General features: G+C 40.6%; 1 protein-coding gene across 3 annotated transcripts in view; it reads left to right on the forward strand.

Moving 5' to 3' along the window:
• The window catches only part of LOC146834618 (vitellogenin-A2-like), a 512107-nt gene that overhangs the window by 347839 nt on the left and 139510 nt on the right, over positions 1-24758 (forward strand). For 2 of the 3 annotated variants that reach the window (XM_085602090.1, XM_085602091.1), the window contains exons 21-22: positions 12168-12393; positions 12476-12648. The exons of the other annotated variant lie outside the window; for it this stretch is intronic. In XM_085602090.1, the coding sequence (XP_085458216.1) occupies positions 12168-12393; positions 12476-12648 (399 nt within the window). The remainder of the gene's footprint in view (positions 1-12167; positions 12394-12475; positions 12649-24758) is intronic. 3 annotated transcript variants of the gene reach the window in all.

A 24758-nucleotide genomic window follows, 5' to 3' on the forward strand; every position in this document is an offset into this window, starting at 1 on the left:
CAATCTTCTGTGTGTCTCCCAGGGGTACTCAAAGCACGACCCAAGATAGGCACCATGATATGTTTTTTTGCACCCTCGTAAAACATGACCCTGTTTTCAGAACCCCTGAACTCATTGGCAAAGCGCAGGCTGGACCAACATGCCAATTGAAGCCAGGCATTCTAGCAGACCGTAACCTATGCACAACCTGCTTTTTTACCATTGAGGAGCACACAAAAGAAATTCACTCCATGAATTTTAAAAGGCTTTATTAAAATGAACGTCTTAGCTGTGCAGAAATGAACCAATGAAACTATCAAAATATACACACCAGTGACAATGAAAGTGATTAATAAACAATATTAAAGAGAATTGCAATATTGTGATGGGATTCCAATAATTAATTGCAATAAATGATAAAATCAATCTTCGGCAACGGCCCCCTACCTAAACTTTATTACCACCAAATCTACCTTTATGAGCTTCTAAGTGGCTTCTCGATTCATACATTCGCAGAAAAATAGAATTGCGGTTAGCTTCTGTAATTGGAGAAGGTCACCCTCTGTCTCAGTTATTACATTATTGAGGGCCTTCTAGCTCAAAGAACCAGTGACTTCTGCTAGGAATGTTACAAGTACAGCTTGCAAAATGTTCACAGAAAGCTGAAGATGCCTCTTTTCCTAATGCATGTTTATAGCTGGATTAAAACCTTTATATATTATTTTGAGAAGACAAGACCCTGTCAGGAATTAAGTAAAATGGAAGATTTTGCATCCAAATTCTATTGCACCTTCACTAAATTCTATCATTATCGATCATATTAATAGATGAACATGAATAACTGATGCACTATCAAACTGTAATAATGCATATATTATATGTTGTACATGTGCAATCAATACTAAATGCAGCACTTGCTTGTAAATGAAAAATATGCACTCAGATTAATATGCGAGTATATGATATGCAAACAGGGCCCATTATCAGAAACCACAAAGATCATGTCACTGCTGTGGCACTACCAAATACATTCCTGTGCCAGTCACATTTAGATCTCTGCTGTAACCTCTGTTCACAGGCTACGTCTTTTCATCCACCTCTAGTCACACTCCTTTGTCACTGTTGAAGGACAGCCAACAGACACATCCCAAAAATATCTGTATACCATATCATATCATTAGCAATAGATACTAGCTTGCATCTTATCAGTCAAAATGTATTTTAATTTCCCTCTGTACTTGACCTACCCAGACTGAAGCACCAAAACGTATCCTCACTCTACGGTGCACATGTAATCTGTTCTCTTGCAGTGCTTCTTAAAACCCAAAGAAGCTGGTCGTCTTTGGATCTACTATATTACGTATTATCCCGAAAACCTACATCTTTAATATTATGCCTCTAATCCAGCCCCAGCGTAAGCCAAGATGACCTTTTTGGTGTCACTTGACATCAATGGGGCTAGTTATTGCACTTGCAGTATTCAATACCCTTCCACTAAGATATTGCATGGCAACCAAATAAGTTCTCAAGGGTGCAACCCACACAAGATGATGGACGGAATGTTGCACATTGGCAAAACATTCACCCCCAGTCACAGATCTGGATATGGCCTGAGCATTGGGATCTCAAGACCGTCTGGCAGTACAGACTTAATCATTATAACAACTTGAGACAGAGAACCCGGTGGACTATAATCCATGACTAACCTGCGCATTACATGAGGATGGTGTGTTCTGGGCAACCATAAACCCTGTGAGACAAACAGGAGTATCTGTTAGTAGGTTCCAAACTCCCTTTCACCATGAACTGACATGCTAAAGAATACACACTAGGATATATTTTAGGACTTTTATTAAGACTAACATTCTATCCCATTTCATAATATGTGTATAGTTATGACCAAATAACCAAAGAGAATAGTGGCAACAATAGAAGCTATTAGATAGAATATCATATAATATTATAAAAACAGTTGCAACATTATAACAGTATTTTAGAGTTTTCCTACATTTGTTCTCCAGTCATTCCCTTCTTGCCTCTAATACATGATCTTAGCACCAAAAACAGCCTGTGTGAGTTTGCTAGGTGGCCTAGCCTTTCAGTAGTTCCTTTGAGATACAAAGGGAAGTAAAGCTGAGGTCTGGCCGGTGAAATTAAATTTCCAAAAGTAGGAGAGGAAGCCACTTTTGGAACTAGGGCCCTCACACACCCGGCTGGATGTCAAAAGAGATAAAAGTGAATTGAGCAAGGAACAGTGTTAAAAAATAGTCAAATCTTGATATATAAAACACAAGCTATTATTTATTTTTTATGCATACGCTTGTATGTGGTATTTGTGGAGCGCAAATCTTGCTGAATGTCAATGGAGACTGTAAGACAAAGATGCAGTCAGCCAGAGACTGAAGGGGTAGCTGGAGTAGACTTTTACTGTGTTGTGATGTACCATTCTTCAAAGAAATTAAATAAAAATAAAATGTTTCAATCGCATTTAGGGTTTTTAAAGATACAGGCCAACCTAAAAAAAAATATTATTGCAAGAATATGCTGAAAAAATAAAAAACGAGGAAAAGAGAAAACATGTTTCAGTCTACGCTTGGCGCAGGTATGATTTTAAAAACGCTTTTAATTAGAAATAAAAAAAAAATTGCTTGCATATTATTTTATTGGAATAGGATGAGTGCTTCCTAGAAGGCAGGTGTACCAAGATCAGGTAAAGATGCCCTTTATAGTTTTAACTCGCATCACAGGAAAATATAATTTTATTGGCACAAAGAAAATGTGCTACTTGCTTTGAATCACTATAGCCTTAAGACATATTTTGAATACACAAGGGTGACAAAAAACCCAAAAAAAACAGATAACAAATAGAAAAAGAGAACATTGGCAAAATAAATTAGGGCCCAAATGCCCTGAAATGTGCTTCTTTTTAAGTTGAGATGCACATGTGATGAGGCGAAATGTAGTCCCTCACACTGCAAAACATCATTGCGCCATCCTAATTACTTCTGAATAATACAGAGTATTGCTTTATGTTGTTGCGTATTGTTGATTATCCAGAAGTATTTACGAGTTTTGTAAATTACAATTTATTTTTATTTAATATTATGTTAAAGTTGGTTTCTAATTTTCTTTTGCCTGTGGGTCTAATAATCGTTGTGCTATTCATATTTGTACCAATTGTGTCTTTAAATCCCATTGAAAACTTAATTTTAAGCGAATGACAATAACTAGATAGAATTATGTGTAGTATGCAGTGCAGAGCTGGTAATTCTGGATGTGTATCCTTTCTAGTAGGGCATGTACATGCTTTGTGTTTTTTCTAAATCTTTCATGGTCTGTTCAGTCTGTATGTGTGATGTTATGTGGATATTGTAACAATGTATATTTGTGTCTGTTAATGTATCGTTAGCTGCCTGAATATACATGCTTTCTGATTATTCCGTGTGTACAACATCTACATGGAGCACACATGCAGGAATAACTGACCCTCAACCCTTACAAGGTTCAGTGCATGGATATTACAATTTCATTTCTTCTGAAGGAGGACTAGGGAGCAGGCAGCAAGGAAACATGACTAGAACCAGGAGAGGCGGCAGAAACCCTATAACTGATTCCTACTGTGCATCCTGGAGACAGCTCTGCATCCAAATACCTCCCTTTTAACCTGGAGATCTGCCTTGTTATTTGGAGAGCTGACCTGTGAGCTGAAGATCTAATGGGGCCAGGAGCACTGGAGGTGACGTGCAGATGAGCCTGGAGAGCTCTTGCCTGGGTCAGAGAGCTGACGAGGAACCTGGAGAGCTGACAAAGAGCCTTATGATCATAAAACACTGCACCCTAAAAGAGGTCACAGAAAAAATGGGTGGCCATCCACAATTTATGAAGTAAGTGGTAGTAGCTTAGAGTCACCCTGATCACTTCGCTGTAAAGTAACAGCAGGTTTCCTCAAAACTGGCTACTTGCTGTTTGCATGGTACACCTATGTTCATTTACGTACGTTATTTCGGTCATAGACCATAGAAGTATCAAAATATAGTGCAGTTAAATAGATCAACATCAAAATTTAAGTTTTAAAATAATTAATCAAAAAGAAATAATTTGTAAATACATAAATAATAACACAAATTTAAAACTATACAGTCCTACTATCCAGTTTCCTATCAACAAGAGCAATATTAAGTATCCACAGTCAATGAGCAGGCCAATACCAGGGTTGGAGCGTCAAGAAACCGAATTTTTAGTCGGATAGGCCAAGTGCTCTCAAGGTAGTTGGCGAATGAGAAGATTATAACTGGAGAGGTATCAGCATTTCCACATTCTCAATACTACCCTATAATGTCTGACACCTAGAGAAGTGACTATCCATTTCCTTCGCTATTTAGCTTATTTCGGGCAGAATAATAATAATTGATCATTTCATCAGATTAAATCCTACTGCCTCAGCTTCTAGTGCTCGATCACTAATCCAGCAGCACAACACCAGTGAAACATGGTATTTCTGATTCGCACTGGTTAGGGAAATACAGAAAAAGAGAGTCACAAAAGTACCAGCACACATTTCTAAAGAGACTTGACAACATCAGGAAGCAAGGAATGGTTTACTGAAATAATTTAATCATTTCAGAGAGATTCTTCATTATGTCATTCACTCCCTTTCCTTCAGCACCATTCAGTTCTACAACTGGGGTACCTCAAGGCTTTATCATCTCACTCCTCTACTTCAATATTTACCTAAGCCTTTTAATGGACCTTATCACCTCCTTCAATCTCGAATTTTACAACTTTGCATATGACACACAATTCATAATTGAGCTTGAAAACCCACCAGACCTTGACTCATGCCCAGTTGCACAGTGTCTCAAAGCATTTAACCAATAACGCATATCACAACCCTCAAATTAAACAGGTCAGAAACATAGATATGCACCTGTGACAAACTTATCAAACAAAAACTATAAACAATGTGGCCTCGACAACTATGCCCACCGCCAAATAATTCAGCCCAAGTGAGGACTCTAAGGAGTCTAGTTGTCCGCCTGCCATCGTAATGGTGAACGGGACTGACCGCCAGAGGTGCGGCGGTCCCGCTGTAGCCATTAGGATGCGACCGCCACCCTGGTGGGCGCATCCCGCATATTTAACAATGTGGCGGGCGGAGCTCTGTGCAGCACCCGCCACAATGTAAAATATGCATGTTGTGCATTGGCATGCACAACGTGACAGGCACCGCACGGTGCCTGCCACCTTGTGCATGCCAATGTAGGGGGGTGCTTAAGTGCACCCCCAACACCACGGGGGCCCGCAACGGGCCCCCAAAGGCAAACAGTGCATGCCTTTTAATGACGGCATTGCCACCATGGAAAGGCCAAACTCCGCTGACATCTTAATATGGCGGGCGGTGCCTGCTAGGCAACGCCACCATATTATTGCCCAGGAACGTATGGAAGGCAATCGTAACTATTGCCTGCCTGCAGTAAAGCAGCGGACGGTCTTTCAGTCTGCCGCTGTGCCCCCCGCCTTCGTAATAGGGCAGGGGTAAATGGCGTGCGGGCAGGGAAAGATGTCGGGTGGATCGCCACCGCCGGTGGCAATCCGCTTGACATCATAATGGCCCCATAAGTGTCTTCCTCATAGCCCAAGATAATCATGTTTTTGAACCATGCTTCTAAATGCTGAAATTATTTTTCTATACCTAGATATTTACCACATCACCAAAGAATCGCTTTACCAGATAGGCTATAAGATGGCCTATACTTTGGAAGTTCATTCTTCTTGCTTTGAAAGTGACAGAGATTCCAGAAGGGGGTGCAAGACTACTCAACCTCCAAATTCATATTCAGATCTTACCAGGATCAAGATCCTTAAACTGACTGCCAGAACCTAAACACATCTCCTGCAAAGAAGTGTGCATAGCGCACCAGAAAATACATTGAACTGAAGCAAGGTCCACCAGACAATATATCGGAATGGACCAATCTTCCTCAGGGTACTTTAAGGTGACTACCTTTTTTGCCATCTCTTTAATAAACAACTTGATGTCTTCCTGCTCAGGTGAAGCTCAATTTTGCGGTAATATAGGAACTGTTCAATATGGGTGTCAAACAAACTATTATTTTAAGTTAGAATAGCATTTATACCTGGCGGAGTAAGTAATATGCGGTAAAATTGCCAATTTGTTGCCAATCATTAATCTCAGTAGGACTGAAAGATGCTTAAGGAATCAAACCTGTTCTTCACCAGTCATGCACTTCAACATCAGGTGTGTTACATGTTAACACACTACACTGAATATATTTATGCCTCTACACACATGCAGCCTCAAACAAGCATATCTTGCAATGTCCTGATGAGCAGATTTAAAATATGCTTTCAGTCAATAATGGATCTATCATCAGCTCCTTGTCTTGCAAAATGAGTTGTCACCTTGTAATCATTTTTCAGACACTGGTCATAATATCCTTTGTACTGTAATGTGTAGAAACTGCCAATACATTCAATCCCCCTTTTCAAAGATCACTGCCAGTAGCCTAATAGTGTAAAATCTAGTAATCAGGTTATAATTTTATCAAGATTGATCGGAATGTTTAAAATACATAATTTGTTATTTCCTTTATGAATCAATGAAGTAATTTATAGAGTGCACAGCTGATCCTTGGAGTGTCCTGGCGCTAAAGAGTAGTAGTAGTGGAATGCCCCGAACAAGCTAAAGCAAATAGCCAGGTTTTAAGACTGTTTCTGAAAAGTAGGTCAGAGCTCGCAGTACAGAGCTCCACCGGAAGGTGGTTCTATGCTTGTGTGGCCAAACAGGAGAAAGAGCAACCTTCCTTTCTCACCTGCCTAACCTTGGGCACCACTACAAGAGAATACATGGAAGAACTCAAGACTCATTAATGCAATGTAGAATGAAAATAAAATGTATACATATACTTTAAAAAATGGAACCAATATGTAAACAATAAAAAGTATTTTAAATGCATAAATATTAATAAAAAGGAAATATATAAATTACAAAAAATACAGAAAACATATATATATATATATGTATATATATATATTGTGTAGTTACCATAGGAAATTAACACATAACCAATTCAAATAAAATACATTTAAAAAACTCTTATGTATTTCTTTTTATAAATAATTTTAAAATGAAAATAAATTTGTATATATTTCAACAATCCAAACTAAACCATAGTAGGGGAAGTTAGATTCACTATTCTTACTCCAGTCTGAGCAATAGTAGGGAAACCGTAGGGCTTTGTAGGGGTTTGATTCACTATTCCTACCCAACGTAATCAAGAGCAGTGAAAGTGTTGGACTTTTGAGAGGTTACATTCACAATTTACACTCCAAAGTGTGCAATATTAGGGAAAGAGTTGAACATTGCAGGGGTCAACATTGACTATTCCCACTCGCAAAAACAGGAAAAGTGTTGAATATTCGAGGGTTTGGATTTACTCTTCCAACTCCTACATTTAAAAAAAACAAATCATTATAAAACAAATTAAAAACATTTAAACATATTTAAAATATAAATATATTCCTTGAATATAAATAAAATGAAATTAAATTAGAAAAATAAAACATTTATATTAGAAATAAAATAGAAACTTGAAATATTGAACCTATTTAGAATAAATGCATTTCCTTTCTTATTACCATGAAAAAAATGCACAAGCATATATGAAAATTAAATATTATTCATATTAAAGGATCTAATTAAACAATTAAAATTAAATCAATTAATCCATATGCATTTTATTTAAAAAGGCTATGAATCTGATCTACCAATTACGAATTATGTAAATAGCATAATTAAAATGACAATCAATTAAATAAATTGCACAATTAATCAAAAGTCAACAATTTATTTGCCATAAAAAAAAATTAAACATTGTTCACACTTTAAGTAATTTCCCACTGTAATCCCCTACAAACCCAACACACCACTCATAAATTATAAATTTATAATTACATTAAAAAAATGACATTAACCTTTATAAAATATACTAAAACACAAAATCCAAATATAATATTAATAATAATACCTTATAATACAACAAATAATGTATATTAAATTAATTAAAAAATGATATTTTATTCAACTATTTTAAAGAGAATGATGATATAAATTTGTATGATAGAGGCATGCATGGCTAAACCATGCATGCCTGTACCACGCAGCCCGAACCACGAATATGTCTTAACCATGCATTTCTTTACCATGCATACCTTTACCACACAATTTTGTGGTAAAGGCATGAATGGTAAAGAGGTGTGCACGGCTAATTTCGGCACTACTCCAACCCCCTCCCCAATCTAGATACCCCCTACCTAAGGCCCAAAACCTTCCCCCGACCCTCTCCCACCCCTGCGCTGTCCCTAAAACAACCCCAAACCCTTCCACTGCCCTTAGGCCTAAAACCCTAACCCCTATTTTAAAAAATGACCCCGACCTCCCCCTTAGCCCTAAAAACTACCCTGACTACCCATTCCCCTCCCTTTGCCCTGAGGCCTAAAACCCTGCCCCTTTACATAGACTACCCCCCCCCCACCCCCGCAATATCCCTAAAACTACCCAACCCCCCTCCCACTGCCCTTAGGCCTAGCACCCTAACCCTTTATTAAAAAATTACCCTGACCCCATGTGCCCAAAAAACGACCCCAACCCACAGCCCTGAAAACTGGCCGACCACCCCCCAGCCCTGTAAACTACCCCAACGCCCAGCCTTGAAAACTACCCTGACCCCCAGCCCTGAAAACTACCCCAACCCATAAAAACTACCCTCACACCCCAAAACCCAGCCCCAGCCCCAGCCCTACTTACCTCACTGCTTCCTCATACAAGGCCTTCCTGTTTCCGGGTTCCGCCGAGCTGCAGCCAGCAGTTAGACAGTGCACTGCCTTCATCACACATATGCATGGTTAAGACAAGCGTGGTAGCGCTTCCGTAGTCGGAACACACGTGGCTAAGTCTGTGGTGTTTCGACTGTTTCCTATAATACAAGATAATATTTAAAACATATATATTACATACCTTAAAAAACAATAGTCTCACTTTCTATATTTGGTTCTACAATATTTTTGAGTATGCAACATTTTTGACACAATATTCTTTTTACTTAGCAGCAAAGAAAATGTGCATATATAAAAAAAATGTGTGCATATACATTTTGTTTGCACAAACAAAATTATTTTTTGAGCGTAGTCCCATAAAACAGTTTGTAAAATGGACAAATCAGCATAATTCTTTTGGGGCCTCAAAGAAGTACAGACAAAATTGGTTTTGATGGTAACTGATATCAATTTACACAAATATTGATAAACACACTGTGCCACCCACTAAAGTAGCACTGTAAAGTATGTGTCCAGACCTGGCCCTTCCTCCTTGGTGTCCAGTTTTAAAATTCCCATTTCAACCTGTCAAAACAAACCTTTTGCCAGGCCTAAACGTTCCTTCCTTTTTAATCCCTATAAATCACCTCTGAGGTAGACCCTGAATGACCATAGGACATGACATTGTGCTTGGTATTTAAAACGTTGGGCATGTACATTTAATGGTTCAGATGCCCTGATAGTCGAAAACCTCCAAAGTCATTTTTACTGTGGCAAGGCTGGCTCTCCTATTGGAAAACACTGAGTAATACTATAAATGTAAATGTAAATGTATGTGTCTTGTAAAGCGCACTGCTGCCCTGAGGCGTCGTGGCGCTGTAGACCGCTGGGGAACCCGTCCTGGCTATCCCTGTGAGATGGTCCCTCCTGGGTATCTCCAAGGTGAAACCAGGCATCCCCAGCGAATGTGGGGGGCCGTTGTGGAGATGAGGCAAGCTAATGCCCAGAGTTGCCGAGTGTGTTCCTGGTTAGAGTAGGTACCAAGGTGAGAATTATCGAGTCCGTTTTGACCCTGGTCCAAGACCCTGCCGCGTCGGGAATTGAACCCTGGTCCCTGGCCGATTCTCTGCTTGCGGATCTGCCGCCTCTAACCAGTGAGCCACACCTCTCCACAACTTATTGTGCTTAGTTTCAGTTTGGGAGCAGCTGTAGAAATGGTTCAAGGACTATTTTTAATAGTAATTTTAAATCCAACATAATTGTCAAGCCAGATTTTATATTGCTATTTTGAAAATTACACTTTTAGAAAGATATTGTTTTCCTGCCTAAGCCAAAAGGGGCCTTTCTGCCAGTGTCTAGTGTCACCTAACTGCTGATGGCTCTCCCATGGTGACTTGTGGATTAGTCCCAGACAGTGGACAAAGGGCTTGGATGTGGGAATGTGTTTTTCATCCTTCAGCAGGATGACCTGTGGGGCTGTGTCAACCCCTTCATGGGTTTCAAAGGATGCCTACCCTGTCACGGGCAGATGTAGCTCAAACCTAGGCCTGTTTATGTTTTCTCTTTCTAGTCAGCTTGGCTCCAAACCCAGTGAGAACTTTTACTACATTGATAGGGGTGGATAGTAGTTTACCCCATCCACAGGCTGGCTCTGGGGATAAATATGGCATCTTCCGTACCCCCAGAGAACACTCCTGGACCTGTGAAAATCAGATAAAGTACTGCCCTGCAGTTTGAGACCTAAAGGAGAACTGGACCTGCTTGCCTTAAATCCGGGAGCCTAGAAGTGACTCTCAGAATCAGTTGGCTGACCTGTTTGTGCTCCGGGGACACAAGAGGCCTTTGCCCTGCAACTACCTAACTGTTGCAGTATCAAGTAAACCTGCCCTGGACCATGCTGCTGGCCACTGTTGGAGTGTGTCCTAACACCCAGGTGGTGCCCCAACTGCTGTTGAAGCCACAGTCATTGATATCAAAATGATGGTTAACCTCAGCTTGCTTGTTTGCCCCGCTGAAGGAGATATGACTTTCAGAAAAGATTCTAAGTTTGAGCATAGAGAGCTTCATTTGGACCAACACCAAACAGCATTCGGTTGAAATAAAGGCCTTCTGGGGCACAGATTCTTGATTTCTCCTGCTTCAACTGATGATCGCATCAGTACCCCACTCTTCAGCAACCTGCTGTCATCGAGCCCTGCTTTGGATTCATATTGCAGCTTGTCCCACCAAAGACTGGTTGACTACCATTTTTTCACCATAGTTTCTGAGCCTGAAGGTAAACTTTCTACTAGGACATACCTGGTCCCTGTATCCGACTCTCTCCTTTGTGGTTGACCTTAACTTTTGACTTTGACCTGGTCTAGCGCAACCAGATATTTGCAGATGGCGCTTTTTTTTATCTATTTTTTATTTAAAGATTCAAAATGTATACCTCTGTTTCTACTTATTGTATTTTTGTCATTGTTGGTGTTATTTTATTAATTAAAATGTACTCTATGTTTCTAAATTGGTTTGGGATTCTTCTTGTGTTGTGTTTTCTATTTATTTCTGTTGTAGTCCTGCATAAATATTGTACACATTGCCTCTAAGTGAAGCCTCACTGCTTGGCACCAAACTACCAGAGGGTTAAGCGCATGTGTAAATAGTGACTTTGGAGGTTCACCCTGACCAGGATTGTGGTTATTATTTGATGTAGCTTTCACCCTGTCAACTAATATTTCAGTTGCTTACAAAAAGAAAGAATGTGGTCTGTAAATTCTGGCAAGAGGTGTTTTTGTCTCTGCTTACCAATTATCAGGATGATATCTGTAAGCCATGTGACAATTACATGTCACATCCATGGCTAATTATCTAAAACACTTTCCCTATTAGCGAACTCCTTTTAAGTGCCATGTGTGCATTTCAGACACAGCAGGTACTGCTGCCATTTCTAATGAGCTCTACGGGTCTACTCCATGGTTTTTCTTGGCCCTAAGTACACATTTTTAACATGTCTTTCTCTTAAACTTGTCAGGCAAAGAAGTTACACAGTTCTCCCAAATAATAATGCATCAGACAGTTACATACTTTTTTGTTTGTATTTTGCATACCATATTTCTTAATTTAATTGACCAAAGACTATTGCCATCTCTTTTGCCTATTTTGTTCTGGGAGGTACATAATGATAATCGTCAGACAGTTCATGGCACGCAATGGGTCATGAATTTAATAAATAGAAATAAAGTAAATTGGTAGGTCATGGTTTAACAATGCTTGCAGAGCCAGTGACCTTGTGTTAACAGGTGTTAGGTAAGCAAATACCTTTATCTCCTCACACTATTCTTCCTTCATAATATAAGTGATATTTTTTTCAGGAAGCATCCTCTGAATTGATGGTAACGAAGTATGCCTACTCTGCACAGGAAACAAATCACCACCTGGCTTCACACAATCCAAGCATGTTCAATGTATGTGCCAAATCCACAAATTATGGTTTTCAAATCTGTCTGGATTTAAGATCATATAATGCTGCATTTCTGAAAAACTCAGCCCTCTACAAGGTGATTGGAGAACATGAAGCAACACTTGTGATGAAACCAGGTATTTATTATAGCAAATTAAATTATTTGCAGATTGCTGTAACAAGCTGTAGTGCATCCTCTGATCGGTTGTGTGCTGACAGTTCATACAGATGCAGTTGCAGAAAACCTGTTCCTGGAAGTACAAATTGGAGCAAAAGCAGCTTCCAAAATAATCAATTTGTCAAACCTCAATGTGAAAGAAGAAAAGCCCCAGGATTCGGTAATCCAAATGAAGCTGAAAAAGTTACTGGGACTTGATGAGGATTATTATCAGGTAAGTGAAAGGAAGATTAACCATGAATTAGCAGGTCTTTTTGCTAATTCCACTCAAATGTACTCAAATAATTTACCAGTTGTCTTATTTCAAATGTCCTTGTGGAAACATACTTGGCAAATATGGCATAAACATCCCACGCTCAGAAATGTCATGACCCAAATATGGAACTGAGTGCAAATTAACATTTCTTCAACTTTGCCCTAAGACCCTTGTCATTCAGGACAGACAACACATCCCTTACCCTTTAACCATGTTCAATGTGGTCTTTTCTCACAATAAGCAAGTCAGCCAGAAAAGAAATAACGCCTCCGGACTTTTAAACAGTTGGTACTATAAACACTGGAACACAGCAGCAGAAGCTAAGCCAAATGGCATACTCCTGAACTAAAAACACCCATATGATGTGATGAAAGCAGTTAAACATCTACTCATAGGATGCAGCACTACCTGATGGTGGGTCACAGTTAGATCAAGTGATGTAAATCATGTGACACCATAAGTTCACAAATTGTAGGTAGTGGAAAGTTATCAACGATGTTCTGATTAAGGTCATGCAAATCAATGCAAAGTCTGACTTTTCCATTGGCATGTCTTGCTACAACTAAGGAGGTTAACCATTCCCTGGCTCCAATACACTCTATAATACCTTCCTTTGTCAACCTGTTGAGTTCATCCTCGAATTAATTCCTGATACAAAATGGTATATTCCTGACTTCGTGGGTGACCTGAGTAGAATTCTGTTTAAGAATTATTTCATTTCAGCTTTTTCAGAAAACTCACTGAATACGTGTTGTGAAAAGAATTCTTCAATATTTAGCAAAAACACCTACTCAGGGCTATTGGGATTCAACATAATTTCTAGGTTCTTATGGTCCAACCAACCCAAAACTGATGGCCCTTTCCCTGCAACATAAAGTTTCCCCTCAGATTCTGAATTCAAACTTGACAACCTGATACCCCACCATCAGTATTGGCTCACCACTAAAGATCTCTGGGTGTACAGCAGTTGGAATTAATTCTTCTCCTAAGGTGTCAATAATGTTTTCATCTCACACTGATTTATTTATAATAGTAAATGGCGAACCAGAATCGGCTGTCATGTCAACTGACACTCCGGCTACTGTTATAGAATAAATTGATTTAGACCTCTTATGGGAGCCCAACCTCAAGACTCCTGATTCTAAGGTCAAAACACATTGCAATTCACATTCTCCTTTATTATCTAAATAAGACTCAGAACAATTAGTAAAACATTTGACTGTGGCACTCGGCTTCTTTCTACTGCCCACTTTGTCAAAATTTCCAACAACGACCCAAAAAGAGTTTTAGTTTCCAGGCAGAACAGCGTTTATCATTCGCCAAAGGTTCCTTATTGCCACATCTATAACAACCTTTATGGTTAGTTACTGAAACCTCCTGCTTGTCTATAGGACCGTGACAAATTCCCATTCTGTTCAGTTATGCTCTTTGAACTAGTATTCCCAGGTACAGCAACCTTGAAGATGCGTTCTTTTCGTTCCATATTTGTTAAAGCAGCTTAGACACACCGTTTTGAAAGTTCCAATTCTTCGCTATGGCAAGGGCATACTTCAGTGTAGTATCATCATTAGCCCATATTCTTTCCTGGATGTTTGAATCATTGTTGTGCATTAAAATCTGATCTCTTATGGGCTCATCATGGGGACTGCTGAATTTGCACGACACAGCAAGCTTTTTGAGTTCTACCACATAATCCTCAATAGGTTCCTGCACACCTTGTATGTGCTGAAAGACATTGGAACAGTCGATTGAAATACAAACAGATGGTGAAAAGTGATTGTGTAATTCCTCTATTGCATTAGCAAGCACATCTATTTCACCTTTTGGCTTATTTTATTTACATCTATTCATAGACTCTTAAGCCTCCCACCCAAGGAATGAGAAGCAGGCAGTTCCTCCCTTAAGCCATCTTCGATATTGTTGCAATATTGTTGCAGGGATTATGCTCAGGAACATAACTATGCTTGGGACCATAGAACACCAGTAGTTAGTGACTGAGTCACCATACCACCTCAGTACCATGAGCCTGAGTCTGATTTACTATAGTGTTTCACTTGCCCTCCTATTCACATCCAGAGGAACAAGTGAATTGACACCCCAGAACACAACCCTCCCGACCCTCCCAGGGATCGTGGTGAGAGGAAACTCCCTTTTGTTCTCATCCACAATAAGATATGAAAGAGACACGAAGTAAGCTTGAAACGTTTATTTAAACTATTGTGCTCTGAAATGCAGTATGCGTGCCACAATTAGAAAACAACTGCCTAGCAAGATTCCCATCAGAATGGTCAATAAACTGTAGATTATAAAATGCCCTGTCATATTATAAAACAGAATGGCCTAACTCCTCACCCCTTCTACAGACACAAAACTGATTATACAGCTAAGATCTCTAGGTTTAGCAGTGGAGCCCATAATTTAGCATACACAGATTAATGTATTACATCTAAGATACAGCTGTGATCTTCTCTCAGGAAAAATCGATTTTTCTCTGTGTTAGAGTGATGAGAATGCCTATAGGACAAGGTTCACATGCTAATAAACAACAGTTGCATTTCTGTGTTGTGTCTAGGTGCGAGTGCCTGACCAGAGCATAATAACAAAGGACATTTTTGTTTGACCTGTTTAGACTGAATCCCAGGAAAGAATAGAACGAGAATACAGCTGCAGATTTTGTGTGAAAATATAATATGGCACAAAAGCAAACATGATTATGTAGTAACGTGTGCAAAGCTAATGCGGCCTGTGTCGTGCACAGTCAGGCTAACATAGGGAAAACTACAATAGGCCCTGTAGAGAACACATGATAATATTAGATATGTAATTGAGGAAGTACACCTTCCATTGAGGCCACTTCATCACAGGTGCACCTGGGGTTAGTAAGAAAATCTGATGAGGTGTTAGCATGAATGGTTGGGCAGAAATGTCTAAAGATAAAAACACCTTTCCAATATAAACAACTAGTATTCACAGTTTATTTGCCAATCTACCAGAAACACTCACTTAAAGAGAGTGTAGTATAGCTGTATACCACAACAGTGTAGTAAAAATGCAGTCATGAAACAAACTGTACGAATAAGGAAAAATAGCGAGCTGCACAGACTCTAGTGTGAAGCATGTAAAAGTGCCCAATCCAAGATGGCACCATGTAGAGATTGAATTACATGACCTAGTGACATGTGTGGTGCAGGGAAATCTGGGGCATGACCACACACCAGGATCTTTCGAACACAGAGAGCTGCTGCACTCGAATCAGCGCACAGCTCAATCATGATAAGCTGGTTGTTAATGAACGGTTCTCATGTGCAACAACTCTTTTATATAACGCGCAATGTAACCATAGTAGATCAGGCTGGGGTCCTTGCCAGCAATATTGAAATGCACAAAGCACGCTGCCCTCACTGATTGCTTCTGAACAAAAACTGATCTAAAACTTGATAACTCACAAAATCCCCAACAGAGTTCACAGTCCAGCAGGCCCTAGATCACCAACAAGGAATTGTGGGAGATTCAGTTCTGCCTCGTTGCCATTCTGTGAAGATTGATTACCCCGACAGCTCAGTAGTTAAAATAAAGTATTCCTTTAATCGGTAAATGGACCTTAGCCAGCCAGGAAACTGCCTCTGCTCTCCTTCTCTTTCTTCAACTCCTGTGAGCACCTCATCCTCACATTCTGAAAATGTGATGACGATTAATACAATGGAACACAACACACAAATGGATTGCATTATTTCCTAGGAGAACCTTTCAAAGAATACCATAACTGTCACAATGGGAAAATTGGCTAAATTTGATTTATACATTTAGACTCCATTGAGCCCTGTTCCCTATCTTACAGATTTGCCAGCACTACAAATCCTGCTACTGATGTCCACTTCCTTGGATAACCTTTCCTGTTGTGTCAACCAGCAACCTCCACACTTGTCTGCAAAAAAGTTGCATTGTAGCATGTGACCACCACACAGAGATCTTCCTTTTCTCTGCATGCCCTGCAGCACTCTTCTGATCTGTTTATTCTGAATTTTGCCATCCTACCTAGTGTATAATACAACCGATACATAAGTTTCAGCTTATTTCTATGATGAACAGCTGTATTAGACAAAACATTCCCATTATATATCTGTTCCCACTCTTTTGTAGAACTGTGCCTCCCCAAACCTTTCTCTCCCACTTTCCTTTGTGATTTCAGTGCGCGAGATAGTGCCATCAATAGGAATGTATCGGGGTCTAGATATTAATCCCTTAAAACTAGTGAGTTTCCAAATGCCAGTGTTTGTTGAAACACCCAATGCCTTATATGAAGATACTGCAGTGTGTATGTTTCCCTCACTTTAAAATCTTGTTTGCATGGCTCAAACAAACAAATTCTCCCAATTTTAAATAATTCTGCAATTATCCTGCAACTACTTCTGCCCCAAATAATAAAGGTCTTCCCAACTAGTGCAGGTGTGATTTGTTGTAATTTGCTCAACATCTCATTCTGGACCAGCATAGTCCAGAAAAAATAAAATAGGCATTAGAGAACTACCATTTTTATCACCACTATTCTCCCCATCCATGACATATTCAGGCCTCTTAATCATTTGAGTTTCCTATTTTATTTCTCCTATCAGCCCTGTGTAATTTGTGAGATCTCATGTCAGAGTGATGCTGAAGTATTGCAGTAAATCTCACACCTGTGCCACTTACCCCTTTTCCCGATCGGTCTTGTTAATGTTTATACACTTTTAGCTCTCAATATTGATTTTAAATTCTGACACTTTCCAACTTTTTCTTGTTCAGATATTCAATCAATTAATCAATCAGGAATTGTAAAGTGAGACTTCATCACCCGTGAGGCTCTTGAAGCGCTGGGTGATCATGCTCATGCTGCCTGTAATCCTATTGGTTGAACAGTCAGGTCTTTAGGTCATTCCTCACCTTCTGGACCAATGGTGGGGCTCTGAGGTGCAGGGGGAGGTTGTTCTAGGCCTTCGCTGCCAGGTGGGAGAAGCAGCAGCCTCCACTGTTCATCCAGCAGATGCGTCAGGTGGCTGCTAGTGTGAGATATTCGGAGCAGAGTTTCCTGGAAGGTTGGTGGAAATGTATTCAATTGTTGAGGTACCCCAGTACTTTGTTGTGTGGTGCTTCGTAAGCATGGGTGCACAGCTTGAACTGGCATCTCTTTGCGACTGGTAGCCAGTGGAGTTTCCTGATGTGAGAAGTGATGTATGTATGTCTGTCTGCGGAGGTAGAGGATGAGTCTGACTGCTGTGTTCTGGATATCCTGGAGCTTTGTCATGAGTTGGGCGGTGATTCCTACGTTGCCATAGTATAATCTGCGGGTGATGAGAGCTTGCATTACTGTTCGCCTGGTCCTGGGGTGGAGCCATCTGAAGACTTTCCAGAGCATTCAGAGGGTGAGGAAGCAAGTGGAGGAGATGGCACTGACCTGCTTCTTCATGGATAGTACTGTTGAGGAGGATGTCGAGGTTGAGGGTGCATTCGCTGGGTTTGGGGGTTGGGCCCAGATTAGGCGACCACCATTCATTGTTCCAGAGGGTATTCTTGCCTTTCCCAAAGATGAGTGCTGAGTTTGAGACAGTTGTTGTGCATCCAAGCAGCCACATCTTTCATACATCTTTTGAACTTGTCCTTGGTGGTTGTTGGGTCGTTGGTCAGGGAGAGGATGAGTTGAGTGTCATCAGCATAGGAGATTATGTTGAGTCCGTGGCTCTTGACAATGTTGGCCAGGGGTGTCATGTATACGGTGAAGAGCATTGGGCTGAGGGATTAGCCGTGAGGTACACCGCAGCTGTTCTTAGTGAGCAAGGAGTAGGAAGCGAGGATGACCATCTGGGTTCTTCCTGTGAGTTAGGATGCGATCCACCCGAGTGCTGCTCCTTGGATTCTGAACTGGTTGAGTACATTGATCACTGTGTGGTGGAATATGGTGTCAAAAGCTGCTGCCAGGTCTAGGAGAATGAGGTCTGCTGTTTCTCCATGGTGTAGCAGCAATTTTATGTAATCCATGGCTGCAACTAGGGCTGTCTGGGTGCTGTGGTTTGCTCTGAAGCCGGATTGGGAGGGATCCAGAAGGTTGTGGTTCTCCAGATGTCTAATGCGCTGGATGTTGGATGTTGATGGCTTTCTCGATGACCTTGGCTGGAAAAGGGAGCAGGGAGATGGGTTGGTAGTTCTTAGGTTCTCCTCGGTCCGCATATGGCTTCTTCAGAAGTGGCTTCATGTCAGCATGCTTCCATTTCTGGGGAAAGTGGTCCGTGGCAATAGAGGAGTTCTTTGCTGATGGGTTGAATTCAGAGGTTGAAAATATGGTCTGGGCAGGGGTCTGCTGGGGCTCTGGAGTGGAAGGATTTCATGATGGAGGCGGTTTCCTTCTCTGTGAGCGTGTTCCACAAGATGAGCTGGGGTGGGTGTGCGCCGGTTGGCATGATGTGGTTGATGCCAACATCTCTGGGACATTGAGGTACAAAGATATTAATACTTGCAATAAATTCAGTGGATTTCCAGGTGTAAAAATATCATCTTTGGCCTAAAGACTTACCCTATGTTCTTTGCCTCTGTAACAAGGTGAGTGGAAAAGGCCAGGAGTTAGATTGACATTACTCACCCGAATCAATTTTCATAATGAACACACCCACTGCAAGGTGAGTGCAAGTGCTGCAAGCAGTGAGTGAGTCGCTTCATGCTTCAGTGATCATTACCGTGACATGGAAAGTGTAGAACAACAGCTGAGAGGTGAAGGCAGCATCAGATAAGGACCACTGAGGGTCTAGGAGCCCACAGATGGCAGATTTACATCAGCCACCACCCAGGGAGCACCTGCACTTTAGGGGACATGGGGCTTCAAAAGAAGAAGAACTGTAGGGAACCAATAAGCCAACAGCAGGAGGAAAACGGGGGGGGGGTTGAACACCCAGCTGTCTATATGAATTCAGGAGTACACCAAGAGAGGAGGGGTTCTTTTTCCCAAGACATATTTGGTCAGCTCACACAAGGGAGAGGTTGCTTGGTGAGAGGAAGGACACCTGATTCCCTGCCTCTTTCTGCTTCACAGGACCCTTCAGCCTATCAGGACTGTGACAGTTTGGGTTGAGAAGGGAGCAGCTGAGTTCTACTGATAGGAAGGGGGGGCTCCAGGATTAGACTGTGCAAATCCATAAGAACCTCTAATATGCCCAGGTGCTAGAGAGAACTGGGAAAGACTGAATGATAAAGGAATACACCTTAGCAGGAGATTGTATAAACAAGCCAATAATTGTAATAAACTACTGTGTCAGAACAATAGAAAACATATCAGCTTCTTATTGACTGTGAAAAATTGGGTTGTTGGTTGAGTGGGGTGTTAACCCTACTCAAGCAACAGCCACATTCCCCGTCAGTGTGAACCATTAAATTCACAAAATTGACCTGTACTTAATCATTTGGTATTTTTTTATTTTTTATTTTTACGGAGTTTTATATAGCGCGAACTTGACCTGGATCAGGTATCAGAGCGCTTTCCATAGCACCAGTTGCGTTACATGAGGACACATTCATTTTTTGTTAGGCACGGGGAGATTAAGTGATTTGCCCACAATCAGAGGATGTTCAGCATCATTGCCGAGATCCCGATTCGAGGTTGACCACCCTAGCCGTTAGGCCAACTCCTCTCCCCTGGTTGCTTGGTATAAAAGTAGTCTCTGAGAAGATAGAAGTTTAGCGGGCAAGGCTACATGTAGCGTCCAAGAAGGAGGCATTATCATTAGGAAGCCACTGGATGAAGTTGCAGTGAAGATTTCTACATTCAGACTTAGGGCCTGATTTAGATCTTGGCAGGCGGTTACTCTGTCTGCCGAAATATAAATTCCATTACATCCTATGGGATTTATATTTTAGTGGACAGGATATCTGTCATCATTGTGACGGAGTAACCCGTCCACAAAAATCTAAATCAGGCCCTTAGTCTCTTTTTTGGAAGTCAGAATTCTTAAGCAGGGCAAGACTGTAACCAATAAGAGTTCCACCATGCCAGATACCCCTTTAACGATGGATGGCTGCACAGGATTTGCTGCTGCAGAGAAGAATGTAGCAGGAGCCGACCGGAGATGCACCTTGGGCAGATAGACAAGCAGGTTAGTCCCAGTCTGCTTTCAGTTCTCGGAGAAGTTTTTAGTAAAAAATGTTTTAAGTCCCAAGTTTTGGAATTTGGCTGGCTGGAACCTTTAACACCACTGCCAAGCGTACAGGACTATAGGGGGTTAGGACTCACTCAGGCTTGGTCTAGTTGTGGGTTCCAGATATTGAAAAAAAATTCAAGCAGAAAAGGCAGTCCTCTGATGGTTCAAGTCAGGCTCTAGGCAGCAAGGCAGTCTTTCTAAATGTAGCAAAAAAGTCTTCTGAAGTACACAGCTGCCACAGCTGCAAGCAGTCCTTGGAGAGTCCTTCTATAGGTTCAGAAAATGAACAGAAGAGTGGGTCTGAGGGTCCTATTTTTATGCCTGGGGCTGCCATAGAAACATGAGCAGTTTCTCAACAATTCCCTTTGAAGTGCTTGATGTTTCAAAATTGTAACTCAAAATCCGACTTCACGATTTAGAGATGGTTTTAAATTACAATTTCCCAGACAAAAAACATGAAATGTTTGCCTGTTCCCAATCAAAGGTTAGCACTTTTTAAATGTAATAAGGTAATCCAATGTTATCCTATGGGAGAGGGAAGCATCACAGTAGTGAGTGAAAAACAAACGTAGGACTTTTTCACTAGAAGGGCTTGTCCAACCTTTTAATTACACTGCACCCTGCCCTTGGGATATCTAGGGCCTACTTTAGGGGTGACATATATGTAATAATAATAGGGGAGTTAATGCTTGGCAAGTGGTTTATTTTGCCAAGCCAAATTGGCAATTTAAAACTACCTTTTGGCTGCAATGGCAGGCATGGGTCATATTTTAAGTGGCCACCTAAGTGGGTTGCACAATTAGTGCTGCAGACCCACTAGTAGCATTTCATTTATAGGCCAACAAACACGTATTTAAGCCAGTCAGTCAGTCATAATTACTTTATTAGGTTAAGTAAAACCATAAAAGTACACTACAAAAGTCTTATAAAAACAACAATAAAACATGTGTAAAATACATTGAGGATATTCTTAAACACCATAAAATATACAAATAAAAACATCCCCATCTTTATGATATAAGAAAAGATTCTTATACTGATTCCTTTAAAAATAAATCTTATACACAGAAAACATCCAAATAAGCATTCATTTCATTACAGTTATAAAAGAGCTCAAATATATCATATCATGAGTTCCTTTTTTTGCCTTTCCCTAATCGCCATAACTAAAAAACTAGCAATGTTAATAATGTCCCTTATATTATTCACATCTGTAAATATACTAATGCAGGCCTTACCTGCATGAAACCTTTACCCTTTAAATAGGTACTAGAAAACATTTGCGGATATACAGATAATTGTTGCAGAACATAATAAAGTGCAAAGTATCGTGGGTGGAAAAATTATCACAGGAGCAGGGACCCAAATGTTCCACCTTCCGCCACCCCTAAGCTTCTGTCAGTAGAAAGTGAAAATAGTTAAATCTAAATCTTGTTTAAAGGAAGCGGTGGTAGGGCTTGGTGATTTCATTTAAATAGGGTTCTATTGCTGGGTTTGTTTTCAAGAGTAAATGGGGCTGTACCATTGGTTTCATTAACTCTTTCAGTTTGTATCATACATAGGAAATATTTTTTTAACCATAATAAAGCCTCCTTCAGCTGCTGATTTAGTAAAATAAACATTCTAGGGCGCCCTCATTTCTTTGTTAACTTCTTAACATAACCTAGCCAAGAGATTCTGCCTACTCTATCCAGGGATAAACAGTCCCGGACAATCTCACGATTCATCTCTAGTTTGGGATTAGTCCAGATCATCATCCATTTGAGTAGCGGAGCCACTCCGATCAGATCTGACACAAAACCAATACCCAATTCCTGATGAATGATATTGGAAGGTGTTGATTGCAGGACTGAGATCAAATTTCTAAGAAACTTGTTCTCTACTATTTGGAGTTCCTTAGCCTCCTTAGATCCCCAAACTTCAGACCCATAGTTAGTGATAGCAATACATTTCGCTCTGTATATGTTTAACATGGCTTGAACCGGCTTAGCCCCTATTACCTACGTGTAAAATCAAGAACCGCTACTGTTGATCTTGCCATAGCATTTCTTTTTGCTTTCTTTTGCGGTGCCCGTGTGCCCCTTTCATCAAACAAGCCCCCTAAATACGAAAATGTGGTCACCCGTGATATTTCGTTTCAGTCGCAGTAATATGTTCTTAATTTTTTGGGTCTAGAGCCCATAATCAAAGTATGAGATTTAGAATAATTAAGACTTAAATCCAGCGATCTCATAAAGTCTGCAAAGGAACTTAGGAGACACTGGAGCCCAACTGCTGTTCGCGCTATAAAACTGCATCTTCTGAGTATAAAAGCACTGGAATTGACTGGTCCCCCACTCGAGGGATATCTTTACAGGCTGTCCACAAAGAGGAGTCTAGATTATTAATATATAAAGTAAACAATAGGGGAGCTAGAATGCAACCCTGTCTGACTCCTCTTGAGATACGAACAGACTGCATGTGATTACCCCTTTGGTCGTATCTCACCGTGGCAGTAAGGTCCCTATGTAAATCGGCCAAAATTTTACAAGGTTCTGGTCCATTCCAATTTCAAGTTGTAAAACTCACAGTTTGGATCTGTTTACTCAGTCAAAGGCCGAGGAGAGATCCACAAAGGCTAGGTGTAGCGTCCCTTTCTTGGCAATAGTATATTTTCCAACTAGCAAATGTACTTTTAGACACTGGTCCTTGGTACTCCTACCTTTCCTGAAGCCACACTGAAAATTTGATAGTGATTACACTCTTCCAATCAGTCTGTTAATTTACGGAGGATCACTCTCCCTAATACTTTACCTGCTGAATCAATCAGCGATATTGGCCTATAACCTCGTGGGTCTCCTCTCTGCCCCTTCTTGAAAACTGGTATGATAGTAGACTGACACCAAGATCTCAGCAGAATATACAAACAGGACATATTGACTATGTGTGTTAATATTTTAGACCACAGTGACACATTTAACCTAACCTAAAAAGGTTGGCCGGGACACCGTCCGGGGGCTTTATTTGCTTTGTGTTATTGCCTCACCAACTTCCTCTTCATTAAAAACCAAACTATATACATCCACGTCCGAAGACGGGACACTTAAGATTCCCTCGTCGTCCTGGTCACCTTATATGTGTTTAAAATGGCTTAGCCACTGCTCCTCTGGTATATTACAGTCCAGTGAACAGTTACTAACACCAGAGAAATATGGTTTGTTAAAAATCTCCCAGAACCTAGCACTATTCTTAATAACATCCAAAGACAATAAATCGTTCAAGCATCTTGTTTAATTTCTACGTTACGTATTCCTACAACATGCTTATACGTTTTCCTGAGTACAGCTATTGAGCAAAAGTAGGGGGCTAAAGTTTGGGGGAAGGCTGACAGGTCTAACACTGACTACTGATGATTTTCTAGCCCCCAATATGTTTTATTTCCTTTAATCTGCAACTGACTCTACAATAACTGCAGAAAGGAGACTTGATACCCCTGTCTGTATCCTCTCTGAAGTGGGAAAGAAATCAGATAGAACCCCATTAACCTGTACATTTATCTGTAGTTGCATATAGTTGGCTTTATTTTGTATACAAAGCAATTATCTCAATCCTACCTTCACTAACACTTTCTTTAAATAGGCTCAGTCTATGCAATCAATTTTTTTGTGAGTGAGGCCCAACACAACAGGTCCCCTCTCCGTTTGCTGTGATAAGTAAGATACAAGTATCATTCTGTTCTGTCGGGTCATACAATTCTTTTACCTGTTTTATTCATTATCAGGTTACCCCACCTAACCACCATTTGGACTGAACCCCTGGTTTACTCTCCCCAAGGCTTTGGGGTTGAGAATTGCATACACCAAAAGAAATTCAGGGTACCAGCTGTCCACCGTGTTTGTTTGTCCTGAAGAAGACCCGTGTTGACATCGT

Source organism: Triturus cristatus, chromosome 4_2, assembly GCF_964204655.1.
Source record: "Triturus cristatus chromosome 4_2, aTriCri1.1, whole genome shotgun sequence".
NCBI classification, from domain to species: Eukaryota; Metazoa; Chordata; class Amphibia; order Caudata; family Salamandridae; genus Triturus; species Triturus cristatus.